At 46.3% G+C, this 18025-nt stretch overlaps 2 protein-coding genes across 7 annotated transcripts; one reads left to right on the top strand and one right to left on the bottom strand.

Moving 5' to 3' along the window:
• The first annotated feature begins 48 nt into the window (after positions 1 to 48).
• Positions 49 to 14369, top strand: IKZF5 (IKAROS family zinc finger 5). 3 transcript variants are annotated; one of them, NM_001031595.2, is made up of 5 exons: positions 49 to 102; positions 1651 to 1718; positions 6807 to 6970; positions 7261 to 7443; positions 9722 to 14369. In NM_001031595.2, exons 3-5 carry the CDS (start codon positions 6838 to 6840, stop codon positions 10669 to 10671), a joined length of 1266 nt encoding a protein of 421 aa, NP_001026766.1. In that variant the 5' UTR covers positions 49 to 102; positions 1651 to 1718; positions 6807 to 6837; the 3' UTR covers positions 10672 to 14369. The 3 variants fall into 3 exon arrangements, with proteins under 3 accessions (NP_001026766.1, XP_040558424.1, XP_046798927.1); XM_040702490.2 differs by having other exon boundaries at positions 49 to 386; XM_046942971.1 differs by lacking the exon at positions 49 to 102 and adding an exon at positions 280 to 520.
• Positions 12985 to 18022, bottom strand: PSTK (phosphoseryl-tRNA kinase). Of its 4 annotated transcripts, none has more exons than XM_040702925.2 (7): positions 17759 to 18022; positions 17400 to 17658; positions 16692 to 17061; positions 16197 to 16272; positions 15617 to 15710; positions 15225 to 15389; positions 12985 to 15113 (listed from the first exon to the last, which is right to left on the bottom strand). In XM_040702925.2, the coding sequence occupies exons 1-7, from the start codon at positions 17957 to 17959 to the stop codon at positions 15013 to 15015; spliced, it is 1266 nt and encodes a 421-aa protein (XP_040558859.1). In that variant the 5' UTR covers positions 17960 to 18022; the 3' UTR covers positions 12985 to 15012. The 4 variants fall into 4 exon arrangements, with proteins under 4 accessions (XP_040558859.1, XP_040558860.1, XP_040558861.1 ...); XM_040702926.2 differs by having other exon boundaries at positions 12985 to 15110; XM_040702927.2 differs by having other exon boundaries at positions 16692 to 16920.
• Between the last annotated feature and the right edge of the window lie 3 nt (positions 18023 to 18025).

The following is an 18025-nucleotide window of genomic DNA, read 5'->3' as shown; positions in this document are numbered from 1 at the left end:
CGCTGTCTCGCGAGACTTCGTGCGGCACGGGGGGGCGCCGGGCGGCACAACAAACATGGCGGCGGCGGCGGAAGGGGGCGGCCGTGGCGCGGGGCGGCGGCGGTGAGTGGGGGCTGCCAGCTCCGCGGCCGTGTGGCGGGCGCCCGCCGGGCTGCTCGTCGAGCGCTGGGGCCGGGCTGCGCGCTGAGGGGCAGGCGGAGGGGTGAGGCAGCGCAGCCACCTCGCGGAGGCGGCGGTTGCGCGGACGCGCCGCGGCCGTGCCGCCGTCCCGGGCCGGTTGGCGCTGAGACGGCGGTGCTGGGGGGACAGAGCCGTACGCTGCGGACAGCGGGAGCCGCCGGCTCGGGGCCTTCCGCCTCCGTTCTTTTTATACCGGAGAAGATGAGGTTGTGACAGGCGGCTCTTCTGCCACACCCCCCCCCTTTTATTCCCCCCCTTTCTGATTCCTTAAAAGTAAATGGGACGCGGATGAGCGCTGTTAGTCCTGTCACGCTGTTCTCCTACAGCCACAATTCCTGAAGTATGATGTGGTGGTTTTTTACTAAATATAATCTACTGGTGATTTTGCGGCGTCTGAATGGTTTCTCATAGCAGAGTCCTGTGGCAGAATGCTGCCGGGGGAGCCGGGGCTGTCAGCTGGGGAACGGAGGGCTGGGGGAGAGCTGGGAGCGGCCTGCCGGGCTGTGCCAGACAGACAGACAGACAGCAGGTCTGCTGCAGCACCCCTAGGGGAAATGGTGTCAGGCTAAAGAAGGGGAGGTTCAGACTGGATATGAGGGAAGTGTTGTTTGCGAGAAGGTTGGCGAGGCACTGCATGGGCTGCCCAGAGAGCTGGTGGTGCCCCGGCCCTGCAGGCACCCAAGGTCAGGGGGGGGGATCTGAGCACCTGATGGAGCTGTGGGTGTCCCTGTGAGCTGCAAGGGTTGGGCCCGATGGCCTTTAGAGGTCCCTTCTGACTGAAATAACTCTAAGATTCTATGCCTTCCAGTGAAGCGTATTGTGCTTGGATGAAAACTCAGCATCTAGAGACTAGGACACAGGTGTGGGTAGGAGGATTCATGTCCTACAGCGCTTTGTCTACCATAAGCCTAGCATGTAGCACTAACGATTGATACATGAAGCAACTGTGTAGCAAGCCAGTAATCCGTGTTCTGCTCAGAGCTATAGGAGGTGAGGTTGCCCTCGGAAACCTTTACAGGGAGAGCTGAGAGAGTCCCCGATGCACTCAGCTCATTTGAGTACATGAAATGTGAGCTGCTGTGCTCAGGTTCTAATAACTAAAATTGCATTTACCAGTTTGCAGCAGTGTGGTCTACCATCATTCTTTCTTGGAAAGGAGAGCTGTAAGGCGTGTATCTGCTGTAAAACAGTCAGAGAAGGTTCTTTTGTGCAAATGGATGTAGAAGTTTGTTGTCACATTGTGGCAATTTACCTATGCTAAAATGAAGAAGAATGGTGGGCATCTGCAAATTGAATTTGTGACATAGAGAAAGGGCAACCCCCCAAAACATTATATTCTCCCAGTCTAATTTCTTAACTTGCTAGAAGGAAGCCTGGTCATCACTGTGCTACATTGTCCTGTGTACCCCTCTCATATCTATAATTCATATCTTGATGTCCTTTTTTTTTTTTTTTTTCCCCTCATTACAGGAGACACCAACAAATGGAACACAAATTGACCTAAGCTTACATCAGACTGGTGACGTCAAAAGAAAAGGGTATGCAAAATGGATATGTAACAATGTAGTCAAAACTAATTGAACAGTGCTAATGACAACGGTACTTTAGGTTACGTAGGTGTGATGTGGATACAAAAAGTGAATTAATGCTTGCAAATACAAAAAGGCAGGAGAATGTTTGTTGTTGAATATGGTTTTGAATTCATAACTTGAGTTTTCATAGCTTACCTCATGTTCTGTGTAGTAACTATTGGAAAACAAAGATGTTCTTATGGGAGAAGTAGCACAGTAAATGATGTTGATTATAATCTGTAGGAATAGTAACATGACAGGCCCATTTTCCTCTTTCCACTTGAGCCTGACTTCTGTATTCACAAATTCATTGCAAATTAAGACTTTAAAGGTTTGTCATTTACAGTCCCAGAAAAAAAAGCCTGACAAGTGACTTCCGGTGAATATTTTTATTATTTCAATGCATAATAATTAAGTGGATTAAGACCACTGCACAACAGGAAGCTAAGATTTTGGGATGAAAGAAACACTACTTTCTCCAAGACTTTTTTCTGTCCTTGCTAATTCTATAGTCATTCCCCAGCGTGAGACAGCAAAACAGATGCTATAGCAGAATTATCTATCTCTGGTTTCTTTGGAACCATTTCTTCACTGGAAACAATATTCAAACTATCAGGTACATGGAATTGTCTTCTGGTGAAATAGGTGGAGCAGATGAAACTTTGAAATGCTTTTACTGGCAATGTTGAATTCTAATAAAATGTATAGCACTAGAATATTAGAACTTGTCCTCCGAAACATATGATTTTTTCAAGTTTCCTTCTTACAACTCATGGAGATTAGTAAGATTTCTCCTCTTTATTTTTTTTTTCCCTTTCATGGAGGTAGGGTATCTCTGCTCTTTGCTTTGTCTGGCGTAATGGGAGTACATTTTTGGGCATGCTCCCTATTCAATAGGAAGCTAAAGTTCAAGTACAATCCATTAAAAAAAAAAAAAAAGGCAAATTGAGCATAGAATTGTAGAATCACCAAGGTTGGTAAAGACCCACAAGATCATCCAGTCCTACCATCCACTCATCACCAATAGTTCTCACTAAACCACATCCCTCAGTACCACATCTGAACATTCCTTGAACACCTCCAGGGTTGGTGACTCCACCACCTCCCTGGGCAGCCCATTCCAGCACCTGACCACTCTTTCAGAAAAGCAGTATTTCCTAACATCCAGCCTGAACCTCCCCTGGTGCAACTTGAGGCTGTTCCCTCTAGTTCTATCACTAATTACACAAGAGAAGAGGCCGACCTCCAGCTCACTACAACCTCCCTTCAGGAAGTTATAGAGAGTGATGAGGTCTCCCCTGAGCCTGCTCTTCTACAGGCTGAACAACCCCAGTTCCCTCAGCCACTCCTAATAAGGTCTGTGCTCTAGGCCCCTCACAGCTTAGTTGCTCTACTCTCCAGAGCCTCAATATCTTTCTTTAAGTGAGGGGTCCAAAACTGAGCACAGTACTTGAGGTGTGGCCTCACCAGTGCTGAGTACAGAGGGACAATTACTTTCCTGCTCCTGCTGGCAACACTATTTCTGATACAAGCCAGGATGCCATGGACCTTCTTAGACACCTGGGCACACTGCTGGCTCATGTTCAGCCAAACATCAACCAGTACCCCCAAGTCCATGTTCTCTACACAGTCTTCCAGCCACTCTGCCCCAAGCCTGTAGGATTGCCTTGGGTTGTGGTGGCCAAAGTGCAGGACCTGGCACTTTGTCTTGAGCCTCATCCCATTAGCTTCAGCTCAGTGATCCAGCATGTCCAGATCCATCTGTAGGGCTTTGCTACCCCCAGGCAGATCAGCACTCTGCCAAGTTGGTGTCATCTGCAAACTTACTGAGGGTGCACTCAGTGCCCTCATCCAGGTCATCAATAAAGATAGTAAAGAGGACAGGCCTCAGCACTGACCCCTGCAGAATACCACTCGTGACCAGTCACCAGCTGGATTTAACGCCATTCACCACCACTCTCTGGGCCCAGCTCTCCAACCAGCTCCTTACCCAGCCAAGAGTGTACCTGTCAGGCCATGGGCTGCCAGCTTCTCCCTTCTTCCACAGGAGGCAGATTCTCTTTTTCTCTTGGAGCCTCAGGAAAAGCTCCTTGTTCATCCACTCCAGTCTTCTTCCCCGCTGGCTCATCTTGTGGCTCAGGGGGATAGCCTGTTCCTGCGCCTTTAAGACTTCTTTCTTGAGGAGTGACTAGCCTTCCTGAACCCCTTTACTCCCCAAGACTGAATCCCAAGGGACCCTCTGTACTACTCTCCTGAACTATTCAAAATCTTCCCCCTGGAAGCCCAAGGTAGCAGTTTTGCTGTCCCCTCCCGTGGCTCCACCAAGAATTGAGAACTCTACCATTTCATGGTCACTCTGTCCAAGACAGCTCCCACCCTCCACATCTCCTACCAGACCTTCTCTGTGAACAGCAGGTCTAGTGGGGCACGTCCCCCAATGGGCTCTCTCACCAGCTGCAGAAGGAAGTTATTTTCCATACGCTCTAAAAACTTAATAGACTGCTTCTTCTGTGCTGTGTTGTATTCCCAGCATAGATCAGGGAAGTTGAAGTCCCCCATGAGAACAAAGGCTGGTGATCACACAACTTCTGCCAGCTGCTCATAGAACACCTCATCTGTCTCTTCATCCTGGTTAGGCGGTCTATAAAAGACCCCCACCAGGATGTCTGCCTTGTCAGTCCTTCCCCTGATCCTTACCCATAGGGATTTAACGTTATCATCCCCATCCACAAGCTCAATAACATCAAAACATTCTCTAACATAGAGAGCCACGCCACCACACCTCTTTCCTTGCATTTCCTTTCTGAAGGGCTTGTAGCCATCCATTGCAGCACTCCAGTCATGGGAGCAATCCCACCATGTTTCTGTGATGGCAACTAAGGCATAGTTTGCCTGCTGCACAGTGGCTTCCAGCTCCTCCTGCTTGTTGCCTATGCTGCGTGCACTGGTGTAGATGCACTTCAGCTGAGCCCCTTGCCTCACCCCTAATCCCATTATTGCTCCCCTAGGCTCATCTCTAGCAGGCCTGGTTTTAATCCCTTCCCCCTTCATATCTAGTTTAAAGCCCTCTCTACAAGCCCTGCTAGATCCTGGGCAAGGATCCATTTCCCCCTTTGAGACAGGTGAGACCCATCAGCAGCCATCAGGCCAGGTGCTGAATAAACCACCCCATAGAGTCATGGAATCATAGAATTGCTCAGGTTGGAAAAGACCTTAAAGCTCATCAAGTCCAACCGCAACCTAACCGTACTACCCTAACTAACAACCCTCTGCTAAATCACGTCCCTGAGCACCACATCCAAGCGGTTTTTAAACACATCCAGGAATGGTGACTCAACCACCTCCCAGAGGGGCCTATTCCAGTGCTTAACAACCCTTTCAGTAAAGAAGTTTCTTCAACCTAAACTTACCCTGGCTCAATTTGAGGCCATTTCCCCTCGTCCTGTCACCTGTCACCAGTGAGAAGAGACCAGCCGCTCTCTCGCTGTAATCACCCTTCAGGTACTGGAAGAGAGCAATAAGGTCTCCCCCCAGCCTCTTTTTCCCCAGACTAAACAGCCCCAGTTCCTTCAGTTGCTCCTCATAGGGCTCATTCTCCAAGCCCTTCACAAGCCTTGTTGCCCTTCTTTGGACCTGCTCCAGCACCTCAATGTCCTTTCTGTACTGAGGTGCCCAAAACTGGGTACAGTACTTGAGGTGCGGCCTTACCAGTGCCAAGTACAGGGGCAGGATGACTTCCCTAGTCCTGCTCACTACATCATTCCTGATACAAGCCAGGATGTCTTTGGCCTTCTCGGCCACCTGGGCACACTGCTGGCTCATATTCAGCCTCCTGTCCGTCAGTACACCAAGGTCCCTTTCCATCAGGCAGCTTTCCAGCCACTCCTCCCCAAGTCTGTAGGGTTGCCTGGGGTTATTGTGACCAAAATGCAGGACCCCACACTTGGCCCTATTGAAATTCATACAGTTAACCTTGGCCCATTGATTCAGTCTATCCAGGTCCCTTTGTAGTACCTTTCTCCCCTCTGGCAGATCAACGCTCCCTCCCAACTTGGTGTCATCTGCAACCTTACTGAGGGTGCACTCAATCCCCTCATCAAGATCGTTAATAAAGATGTTGAATAGAAGTGGCTCCAGTACCGAGCCCTGGGGGACACCGCTCATGACCGGCCGCCAACTGGATTTAACTCCATTGACCACAACTCTCTGGGGCTGGCCATCTGGCCAGGGTTTCACCCAGCAGAGCATACGCCCATCCAAACCACTTCTCCATGAGGATGTTGTGGGGGACAGTGTCAAAGGCTTTACTGAAGTCCAGGTAGACCACACAGACAGCCTTACGTTCATCCACTAAGCAGGCCATCTTTCATAGAACGAAATCAGTCCTTTGAAATCATTTTTGATAATCCTTAGGCTTCTGCCAGTGGCCTCATCACTGCTGGCCTGAACGGTTAATGAAGGGTAATAATCAGAGGGGTGGATCATACTGGGGAGTTCTCTAGAAATATCCCTGACCTCAGCCTCAGGGAGCACACCTCCCTGTGGGTAGGGTCAGGCCAACATGTAGGGCACTCCCTTCCTCTCATAAGGGAGTTGTCTACGACCATCACCCTTCTTTCCTTCCTGGAGGAGGCAGTCTTGTGGTGTGGAGTTGACTGCCTCACCCTAGACAACTTTGCAGGTAGACCTCCCACCACATTTTCACTCACCTCTCCCTCATGTTCCGGGCCCTCAAACCTATTACACAGAGGCACCTGGGGAACCGAGGTAGGTCGGGGTGGGGGTTGCTTGTGTCACTGAGCTGGGACCTGCAGTCTCTTGAGGATTTTGATTGTGTCATTTTATCTGCTCTTATGTAGTCCTTATGTTCCTATTTCTGCAGATTATTTTCACACTAATACTTATTTAATGGTCTTGATTATTAAGATCCTGAAATTATGGTTTTCAATTTATGTTTTCAGACAATGATATACGATAAAAGTAGTTCCTCACTATAAAAAACTTGGTTTTATGAATGCTTTTAAATGCAGTTTTTGAACATATTTTTCCTTCTAGGCACAAGAGGTTGTAAACTTAAAGAGGGAATATGGGTGAAAAGAAGCCAGAACCTTTGGACTTTGTAAAAGATTTTCAGGAATATCTTACACAGCAGACTCACCATGTGAATATGATTTCTGGATCTGTTAGTGGAGACAAGGAAGCAGAGACTCTTCAGGGAGGTAAGCCAACTTCAGTTCTATCAACATTTTGGATTTTGAGGAATAAAGGCACAGTCTACATTCTGGATAATTATGCATGCTACTACCGTTATGTGGAAGCACTTCTAGTAGTGGTTTTTACATCACAGAGGATGTATGTGTACCCTTATCTTTATTAGGGTTTGTTCTGATAGTTCTGTGTGTTTGATGAGCAAGAGCATATGGAAGCAGAGATATTTGGCATATTCTCACAGCACAATAGCTGTTATCGCAGCGAATGTCTATTGAAACTTCTGTTGCATTATTCACAGCTGGGACTGAAGGTGATCAGAATGGGCTGGATCATCCTTCTGTTGAAGTTTCACTGGATGAAAACTCAGGAATGTTAGTGGATGGATTTGAAAGGACATTTGATGGAAAACTGAAGTGTCGCTACTGCAACTATGCCAGCAAAGGAACAGCCAGGCTGATAGAACATATCAGAATTCATACAGGTATGAAATATTCTACAGTACTTCACAGTAAGGCACTGCGATGTTAACTCAGTGTTATGTTTTGCATATGAGCAGCTGTCATCTTCAAGCAGTGTGATATTCCTTTGAGTTACACAGAGATAAACCTGCTTTTTTCTGTTATTGTTGGTATTGTGTTTGCTGATTCCTCCGATGTCTTTGGCTTTGTGTGCATGGGGAGCCTCAAACAGAATGGCTGAAACAATGTATTGTTACTAATATCAAATGTCATAAATCTTTGTTGTACCAGAAAGCAAAAATGGAGCATTACTTCTTGAGGTGTGAGAACGTGGGTAACGGTACAGTGTCAGTATCCCTCCCCTTACTATAGAAAGCTGTCTGTGTTCTTCTATACTCCTAGATCTTTAAAGGTCTTCTGTGTTCTCCAAATGCCTTATCCCGCTGCTGCTTTATGGAGCAGAAGTCACTTGGTGGCTTGAGCTAGCAAAACAATACCTGCTATAGATTATGACCTTTTTAGCACAGCTGTAGTTTACAAAAACAAGAAGAATTCCAATTGAAAGCTGAAGTGCTGAGAAATGTCATCAAAATTTCTAACCCAGTGGTAATTATTCAAAACCAAGCCTTCTGTGGTCTATGTAACACCTGTTAAAAGGAAGGTCCTCTCTGAGGAGAAGCATGACACTTAGGGTTTGTGCCTTGGCTAACATTTGGACTTGTTTCTCATGGCTGTAGCATGTAATATTGTCAGCATCATCCCAGACCTGAACTTCAGGTTGGTAAGAAGGACAAACAAGACATAAAAGCATCAGTTCTTTGTATGCCTTCTTTGTTACAAATAAAATCTTTGCTCTGACTTCAAGTTTCGGGAAATGCTGGAAGAGCAGAACTTAATGTGTAGGATGACCGTTCTCAGTGCATTTGCAAGCGTTGCCAGAATTGGAGAGTAAATGCATGACTCAATTGATCAAGGAAACTGTCCTACTTAAAGGCAAGTTGATCAGAAGCATGGGGAGGAAGCGTGGCAAAGGGCTAAGACATGGATTGCATGGACTATGCAAGCCCAGAGTGAGTGAACCAGCATTACAGTAGAGAACTGGGAGCTGACCTGTAGCTCAGAGAGATGTAAATAAACAGGTGATGCGTCCTGGATAATGTGCAAGTGCAGGAAGCTATCTACCAAAGCAGTTATGGCACAGGCACGACCATACAACTATTATTAAGTGTAATTTACTCTGAATTAAATTCATGCTGGTTCTTAATAGCAGTGCTGTTAGTGGTTCACTGGCTGTGCTGTGTTTACGGGCTTTCAACAGGACATGCAGATCTTTTTCTGTGTCACCAGTTTAGAGTGAAATAAGAACTGCATTGACTTTGTCATGGGAGGGGCTCTGTGACTATGTATTAGTCATGTGACACCTTGTGGGTCCTGTGCAGTGCTTGCACAATATTAGTGGCCCTCACTGCATTCAGACATCTGGCTTTTGTTGTTGTAGATAGTGGATTTTGAAAGCCACAAAGCAGTTCTGTTGGCCTGTTTTCAAGAGAAACTTAAAGGCTGAAGAGAAGGATCACGCTCTTCTGTTTTGCACTTTGTCACATTTTGCAAGAGAAGTTGCTCAGCAGCAGTTTAGAAATTGGTGTATCATTCTAGGTAGGAAGGTAAGATGATGTGGCATGTCAGCACCCGGACATGCATCAAATCACACCAAAGGCATTTCTAACTATCCACACATGGAATCTAAAAACTCATAAAATATATCAATCTGAGAAAGGAAGATTAAGAACCCAAAGTATGATGTTACAAAGGTAACGTATGGAATTGTTTGAAAGCTTTCAAGAATTGTGTTTGAAAACTTTTTAATTACTTACAGAAGCGTTAGTGGGAAATGTCATCTAGTAGAAGAATGAAGTTGAAGCTATCAGAAAGGACAGTACCTGCCTACCATGCCTGAGAGAGCAGTTGCCTGGTGGTTAGCTGGCTTTAGTTTTCTTCAGTAACTCTTTAGCCACAGGAGTACCACACAGACATCATGGCATTCAGTCCTTGGCATCACTGCTGCAATTCTTAGGTTATTGACTATGTTAGTTGTGCTCACATTTTTTCTGATGCTCACTCACTTAGGAGAGGCAGACATGTCTAACTTTACTCCACTATTCCACCAAATACCCAGCTAATCTCAAGACTGGCAACAACTCTGAAGCTGAACTCGAGCAATTCGATGAGCAGCACACAGTTAGCTATTTCCATGAAAGGCTTTTTCTGTGAGATGCCATAGTATCTATTTTAATTTTCCAGGTGAGAAGCCACACAGATGCCATTTGTGTCCCTTTGCATCCGCTTACGAACGTCATCTGGAAGCTCACATGCGATCACATACTGGTGAAAAACCATACAAATGTGAATTGTGCTCCTTCCGCTGCAGTGACAGAAGCAACTTATCTCACCACCGGAGGCGTAAACATAAAATGGTGCCTATCAAGGGTACGAGGTCTTCCCTAAGTAGCAAGAAAATGTGGGGGGTTCTGCAGAAGAAGACCAGCAACTTGGGGTACAGCAGAAGAGCGTTAATTAATTTGAGTCCACCTTCTATGGTGGTTCACAAACCAGACTATCTTAATGATTTCACTCATGAAATCCCAAATATCCAGACTGAAGCTTATGAGAGCATGACTAAGTCATCCCAGACCAGTGGGTTGCCAAGAGATCCACAAGATCTCATGGTTGATAATCCTTTAAACCAGCTATCTACGTTAGCTGGACAATTATCTAGCTTGCCACCTGAAAACCAAAATGAGAGAGGATGCTCTCCTGATGTTGTTACCTGCCAAGATGAAAAGCCTTTCATGATGCAGCAGCCTGCTACACCTGCTGTAGTTTCCTCTGTGTCAGCAAGTATTGCTCAGAGTTCATCTCCAACCAGCCCAGATCCTCGGCCTGCACACAACCAAAGGAACTACAGCCCGGTGGCGGGGCCAAGCAGCGACCGCAGCGCCCACACCAGTACTCCCAGCATAAGTAACAGTCAGCCAAGCACTCCAGCTCCTACCCTTCCTGTTCAGGACCCCCAACTTCTGCATCACTGCCAGCACTGTGACATGTATTTTGCGGACAATATCCTTTATACCATTCACATGGGATGTCATGGGTTTGAGAATCCTTTTCAGTGCAACATATGTGGGTGCAAGTGTAAAAATAAGTATGACTTTGCTTGCCATTTTGCGAGAGGTCAACATAGCCAACACTGAGAACATGCTTTCATTTAGTTTTTTAACATATTGCAATATATTTTTCATACTTCCTGAAGGAAAGCTTGCACATTCCCATAATTATTGGACAAAGGAGGCAAATTTCTTTCTATGTTGTCATGAAACTTGCCAGGGAAATTTTGTATAAGATGTGGTGGTTGTTTTATATGTAGCCTTTAAAAGGAGGGAAGAAAAAGAAATCAACACACTGAAAGTATTATAAGACTTGGAATTTATAAAGATGTTTTGGTCGCTAAATTTCAGTTGCTTGCTCTTAAAATCCCCATAAATATTACAGATGTAGAAACAGAGTGTCCTGACATGTGGAATACAATTATCAGATTTGGTAGATAGGATAAAATATGTTAAGCATAAACTGTGAAATATTACTGCAGAGACAGAAGTGGTTGCTTTGGAGACTTATCCTTAAAAACGTAGCTACTATTGAACTTAAAACACAAACAGAAGCAACTTTCACATACAAATTGAATTTGGTTTAAAGCTCACTTTAATCTGATGAGATTAATATGTTTTTGCTTAGTACAGCCCAAACTCAAAACACTAATTTAACTATTATTGTTAAGATTCACCATGAAACTAACATATAAAAGATTATCGTGAGTGAAACTCTGGTAGGGAAATAAAGTTAAGAGCCAATCATTCACTGCTTATAATAAGAAGGAATAAATGTGACACCTTATTTGAAACTGCAAAGTACTCCTAGCAAAATTGTATCCACGTTAAAAGGAGGCAATTCTTGTAGTTCTAGCACAGATCAGCGTTAACTGCCTTAAATCAGTTTGTACACATCTTTAAAATTTGCACAACTAGACTTCTGTCTGGCTGATGGAAGTTCTAATAGAAACAAGAGGTTTGTGAGTTAAAACTATATAATACTCAGTTTTATCTTGGGCCAAGAGACAGCTGGTAGGTTGCCTTTCTGTTTGAAAGCTGTGTAATCACGTTTATTGTAAACTTGGCTAACATGGAGGTCAGTTCATCTGGCATCCATCCCCAACATTTGTTGTCCCTTTGGTGTGCTGGAAGTACGGAGAAGAGCTGAGGGTGTGTTTGTGTTGGGGCTGGGTTTGTTTTGTTGGGATTTTTAAGTATTCGTGTAGTAGGCAGGCAAAGAAGCACTGGCTGGCTACATTTCATTCATTGTGATGAATAGCATACGTACACAAAGATGTACGTGAAGTCCATTGCACATGTTTATTTAATCCTTTACATGTTACTTTAGAAGCACCTAGACTAATGGACAGGCACTTTAATAGGAACCTATATGAAACATCCTAGTAGAACTAATAATAGCTCTTGATATGTTACACAGGAATTTGTAATGCTTCAAAAATTGGAGAACCGTTACTTTTACCGTACTTAGACATGCACTTTTACCTTAGTTTGTCTTATTGGAGACAAATTAAAGCCTCCCTTAAATGTATTCCCCCTTTCCTATCAGCAAAATATGGCAGAAATTGTTTTGTTAAAGGTAGGAAGAATTTGTTCATGTTCTGGAAATCAGTGTCTGCAATCTGAATAGCGACTGTTTGGTTATTCAGATCTGTATTGCCATGGGAGCTGAAGCTTACAAGGACTTCTGTTTAAGAAGAATATGCAGGGAAAAAGAACCTGAAAATTTTGGCACCAGAGGTGATTTTCACTTGAATGAATTAGAAATTTAGGAACTGAATACACTTATCTAATTTATCTACTGTTTTGGTTTTGGGCTTGGCTTCATATGCATTTTAGTGAGTTGGTATAACTGAGAATATGATTTCCATTTCTCATATGGCACTCATTATAATCCTCTAACATCCCTTTCTCGCCTTATAATTTACAATTTATTTTCAGAAGCAAAACAACAGCTCTTTGCATAAACTGCATGCAGAGGACCAGGAGCCATCCACCCACGTGTCCTTTTGTATTTTAAAGGCTATGGTGAAGTTGACTGAACTGGAATCTACTTGGAAGGTATTGCTCCTGTACAGGTTGTATAACATGGCCTTTCCAGTCAAAGAACAATACCCAGGTGACACCCAGAGGTGGCTAAACTATACAATATTAGAACCACAAATATTACAGACTATCACAGTTAGTAATTTGTAGAAGTCCTTTTTCTTACCTTTTGATCTGTGCTGCAGACTTTCATTGCTAGGCTCTGGCAGCTGCAAGGAAACTTCCCAGATTGCGTTGCTGTAAGGAATACCTCACAGCTGTGAGTTATATAGGCTACAACAGCTGAGTTTGGTTTGTGGCTCCAGTCTTTGATACCAGAGGGATCGCTGTGATTGTGTTCTTCCATTCTTTATATTGTTTTGAATCCATTCCGACTTTCTTCAGCAGTGCCTACAAGCAGTGTGGACTTTCTGTCTAATGCAATGATTTCTGAACTATAATTCCCCTGTGTGTCATTTTAGGTAGAGCAGTAAGGTCACTATGAGAAGTAGCTGGTAGGAAGAGGGAGCCTCCATGGCCTTACTGAAAGGGGCCCTATGTAATACTGTGTGTTCTGTTGTGCTACACAGTTCCCTGACTGTAACTAGTTCCTTCTGACTACTGAGTAGGCTTGGAAGGTGTATTTTCCTCTTGGTTTTGTTGTACATACTGTCTACTATAACTTAAACAACAGAATTAGTACTGGAAAATGGATGATGATCCTGACAATTGCCATGCACAAGCAGGCCTTAGTCAGTCAGTCAGTGAGGGATTCCCTTAAGGAACCATGGGATCAAGACCTTGGTTAGTGGGCCTTTCCACATTGGCTTCTCCATGAGCTGCACTGCACTGGCTTTTCTTTATGAAAACAAACCTCTGTATTGTAAGGTGGTAACAAGCATCTTACCTCATATTCACAGGGAAGTTTGGGAACGAGCTGATCTATTTTTTTCCCCATACCTTGACTCTGGTACCTTCTGTAGTTGCAAAACATTAAGTTAATGGGGTTTTTTGTTTGTTTGCTTGTTTGTTTTTATTGTGATAGATTATTTTACAGATTTGTTGATAATTTGAACATGCATTATTTCTAGCACTCTTAATACAGACTCAGTACCTTGAGAAGGAGTATTCCAGTGAGCGTGAAGATCTTGGTAGGTTATCTCAGTTAGTACTTAAACCAACTGTAAAGCAGCTAACAGAGAGTAGTAATAGTTGGTTTGCCACAGATACAATGCTTAGATAAAGTTAATTTTGACATAAAACTTTAACTGGCATTTTAACATAAAACTCAAGGACGTGTGCCATTGTTTCCTAGCAAAATGATCTGTTGTATTTCTGTTCCAGGATGTTTTGGGGGTTTGCTTGTTTGCTTTTTTTTTTTTTCTTTGGACGATGGGAATGTAATTTAGAAGTCTTCACTGGCAAGTTTTCTATTAATTTTCAGCTTCTTTGAAAATCTACAGCAAATGGATGTTTGGGTGCAGGAAAATGTATACCCTGCCGAAGCATTTTTCATTGAGCAATCTTTGTGTATGTGCTTCTAAGTACCTGCTTTGTTAATAATATGTATTTCAATGTAAAGAGCATATTTTGTATGCAAAAATGAAATCCATTAGAACTGTAAACTAAATTTTACCGTGTAGTGGATGTTTTCAGAAGACAGGGTTAATTCTGAAATAACTCGACTATATCTAGAGTGTAGTTCATGTTGTGGAGCTTTGCTTTTGTAAGGTAAGAATAAAATAATACTTTCTAATTAAGCCTTACAGCGATTTATCTTTTGATTGCACGTGGGTCAGCTGGTGAACTGCTCGTGCCCAGGTGTGCTTTAGGTAAGGTATGGAAGGTGAGATCAAACCTTTCATCACCCTAACCTGGTTGTCCCTATGCACAGAAGCTCAATGAATATCATTTGTAGCAGCTTTGAAGGCAGCACCAACTTTAAAGTTCCTTTGGACATCCAAGCTACTCCTACCTGCATTCACGTGTGCCTGCAGCTCTGAATCTCAATTTAAGGTGTTTCAAATCTTTTCCTTTACAGAGTTGCTGTAGAGAGGCCAGAGCCTGACCTAAAAATTGGACTTGGGAAACTGAGACAGTACTTGAATGGAACATGTCTATTATACCCTGACTATGGATGCTGCAGTTCATTCTTTATCAACCTATCACTTCACATGCTAAGTGCCATCTCACTTCTTGCTTTTACACCTTCTCAGGCACAGAAGAGCTGTGGAAATGCTCAGCTACCTGTTGGGACAGAGCCGAGCAGGCTGCCGTTCAAGGTGCTCTTCAAAACCTCAGCTGGATGAGGTTCTGGGAAAGCCAGGCCAGCCTGATGGTGGTCCCACTGCAAGAGGGAAGCGGGACTTGACGACTTCCAGGCGTCCCTCCCAGGCCACTGTGCTATCCAGCATCCCTGTTCCATAATCCAGGGGCAGGAGTTAGAGGTGGCTGAGCCCTCCAGCGAAGGAAGCTGTCACTCTTAGATGTTTTCAGCAGTACTGCTAAAACAGTGTTATGTTTTTAACTTTTTAACTCTTTACTCTTCAAAACAATCCAACATTCTCTATGTTATTATTTTAAAATGTATTTATTAACTACATTGGTTGCCTCACGTTGGAATGAAGAAAGCACGCTGGCAGCAGGGTCCACGGTGGGATTCTGTTGGCCAGATTCGTTTCCCACGTGACTTCCTTGCCGCAAATCTTCCAAGAATTCTGCTTTGAGTTTGTTGAGTTCTTCTGCCAGGCTTTTCATCTCACTTGGGAGCACGTTCTTATCTTAAAGAAAATTCAAGTTATCGCTTTATGTTCATTGTAGAAGTTAACATTTACAAACTTTGGCTCATGTTGTCCAGCAATTCTGGCAAGACTTCTGAAAGATATTGCCTTGGTCACAGCTGCAGGGTTGGGATTCCAGTTTACCCCAAGGGAATTCCACAGGTTAGCCTTGCGGTGCCAGCTAACACCACCCTGGCTGTGCTCCACCTCAGCTGTGCTTCACGTACCTTTTGCCTCCTTCATAGTTTGAGAGATGATTCGTCTGCATGTCTGATCAGCTTGATGGACAGTGCTGGCTGCACAGATGGCTCGATCTGCTTCCTATCCAAAAGGACCAAAAGACAGGGAGAAACATGCAAACAAACAAGAATTCGTTCACACTGTGATCAGCCTCTGAAGTACTCATTCTCCAACAGGGAGAAATGTGAGCACCACCTCAGTGCCCAGCACAGTGCACATCTGCTCCTTTTCTTCCGAGGCAGAGAGTGACTGCCAGACACGTATATATGACATCAAGAAGTGAGCATTACTTCCCTCAGTGTGATGGGTCAGCTCCAAAAGGCATTCTTTTCACTGCTGCTACTTGCACAACAGGATGATAAAAGGTTGTTCAGTGGCTTCACTTAATAAGGTGATAAAAAACACACGTTTCAAATAGGACCAGCCTTTGTGTGCGTGCTTTTGCAACCCAGAACTGCAGTAGAGCTCTTTGAATTTTTGTCACTGTGGTGTTGTGAGCACAATTCCTGAAGAAATTAATTCCCTATCACCTGAAAGAGCTATGGATTCTACAACACAGCACTCTACCTTCTGCTCAGTGTTTTCCTCGTTTTGCTTCACAGGATTCTCCAACGCAGCGCCCAGCAAATTAATTATCTGCACACTAAGAAAACAAAGAAGAGAGAAGTGCATTAATCCAACAGTCTCAGTGGAAATTTACCTTTCATTTTGTGATGATAACTCATGACAGAAAACCCCCATTTCCAGTTAAATTTATGAGGCAGTCGGTGAGATAATCGTTACACAGCAAATCAGATCATGGAATGGCTTGGATTGGTAGAGACCCCCAAGGATCACGAAGCTCCAACCCTCTGTCACATGCAGGGCCACCAACCTCCATACCTAATACCAGCCCAGGCTGCCCAGGGCCCCATCCAACCTGGCCTTGAACACCCCCACGGACGGGGCATCCACAGCCTCTCTGGGCAGCTGTTCCAGCGCCTCACCACTCTCCTGGTAAAGAACTTAACGATACAAAATATCAACAAGCTTCAGCTGCCCATATGTACAAACAGAACTCACTGGAAAGCCTCCATCAGCCCACTGTCACACTGCTCCTCCGGGGCGCACGCAGAGCTGCTCAGGACGAGGCTGTTCTGCTCCCAGGGGTTCTTCTCAGGCTCCGGCACCTCCACCCGCTGTGCCATGCGGCAGATGGTCCCCTCGGGCACAGGGCTGCCCCGCAGGCGGTTCCTCTGCAGGCACAGCTCCAGGGGGCACTCCAGGAAGAGCTGGCAGAAGCCCAGGGAATCTGCAGGGATGCAATGGACGGATGTCTGGACGAGGCCGTGCACGAATGCTGACCCTGCAGACGGAAGGAGCCCAATCCCGAGGGCAGCACTGCTACGCTGCTCGTTCCAAAAGTAATGCCTCCCGTTTATTTCCGTGGAAACTACAACAGATGCAAAGGGCACAATGACACCGTTTGACAGAGCAAACTCTCGGCTACAAAGCACTACTTTTCAATGTAGCTCAGCGACCAACAACAGCCTGTGCCCCGCTGCCACTGCCGGAACGCACCACCCCCTCTCGCCGCGCTGACACCGCCGCTCGGTCCCCATCAGCGCTCAGCACGCGTCGACGGGTGGCAAAGGCCGCCCTGCCGGGAAGCCCCAACCCTTCTGCCATCCCCCAACGTCCGCCCCGCCGCCGCGGGCCGACACAAGGCAGGACGCCCTGCTCGGCACCACGCCCGGCCGCGCGCAGCCGGAGGAGCGGTGCACGAATTACACTTGCGCGCCAGCTGGAACACCTCGTGTCGCATGCTGCGGTAGTAGAAGTTGTCATCCAGGACGAGGCACAGCGGGCGGGTCCCGGGACCGCCGCCCCGCCCCGGGAGCAGCCCCTGCTCGGCGCAGCAGCTCAGGAAGCGGCCCCACGAGGGCGGGGCGGCGGCGGGGCCGGGCGGGGCGGGGTGGGAGCGCAGCGCCCGCAGGAGGCGCTCCAGGTGCCGCAGCAGTTCCCGCCGCCGCCGCTTCCACGCGGAGTCCTGCGGGGCGGAGCGAGGGGCGGGGTTTGCGCCTCGTCGCCAGGCAACGGCGGCCGAGCGACGCGGCCAATGGGAAAGCGGGATGGAGAGCGGCACTGACCAATGGGGGCTCCCCGTCCGGAGGCTCGCCCCGCCCCCAGGCCTCCTCGGGGATGAGGTCGTCGTAAACGAGCAGCGCGCAGTCCCAGCCTTGGCGCAGCGGCAGCTGGCGGCGCAGAGCGCGGGCCAGCGTGGACTTGCCGGCGGCCGGCAGCCCGCACAGCACGCACAGCACCACGCGCCCGCCGTCCGCCCGCTCCATCGCCGCCAGCCCAGTTCCGCGGCCCAGCCGCCGCCGCGCACCCCGGCGCGTCTTCCCTGAGGGAGC

The sequence above is a fragment of the Gallus gallus genome, chromosome 6 (assembly GCF_016699485.2).
Source record: "Gallus gallus isolate bGalGal1 chromosome 6, bGalGal1.mat.broiler.GRCg7b, whole genome shotgun sequence".
Lineage (NCBI taxonomy): Eukaryota > Metazoa > Chordata > Aves > Galliformes > Phasianidae > Gallus > Gallus gallus.
This window is presented reverse-complemented; position numbering and strand designations above follow the sequence as displayed.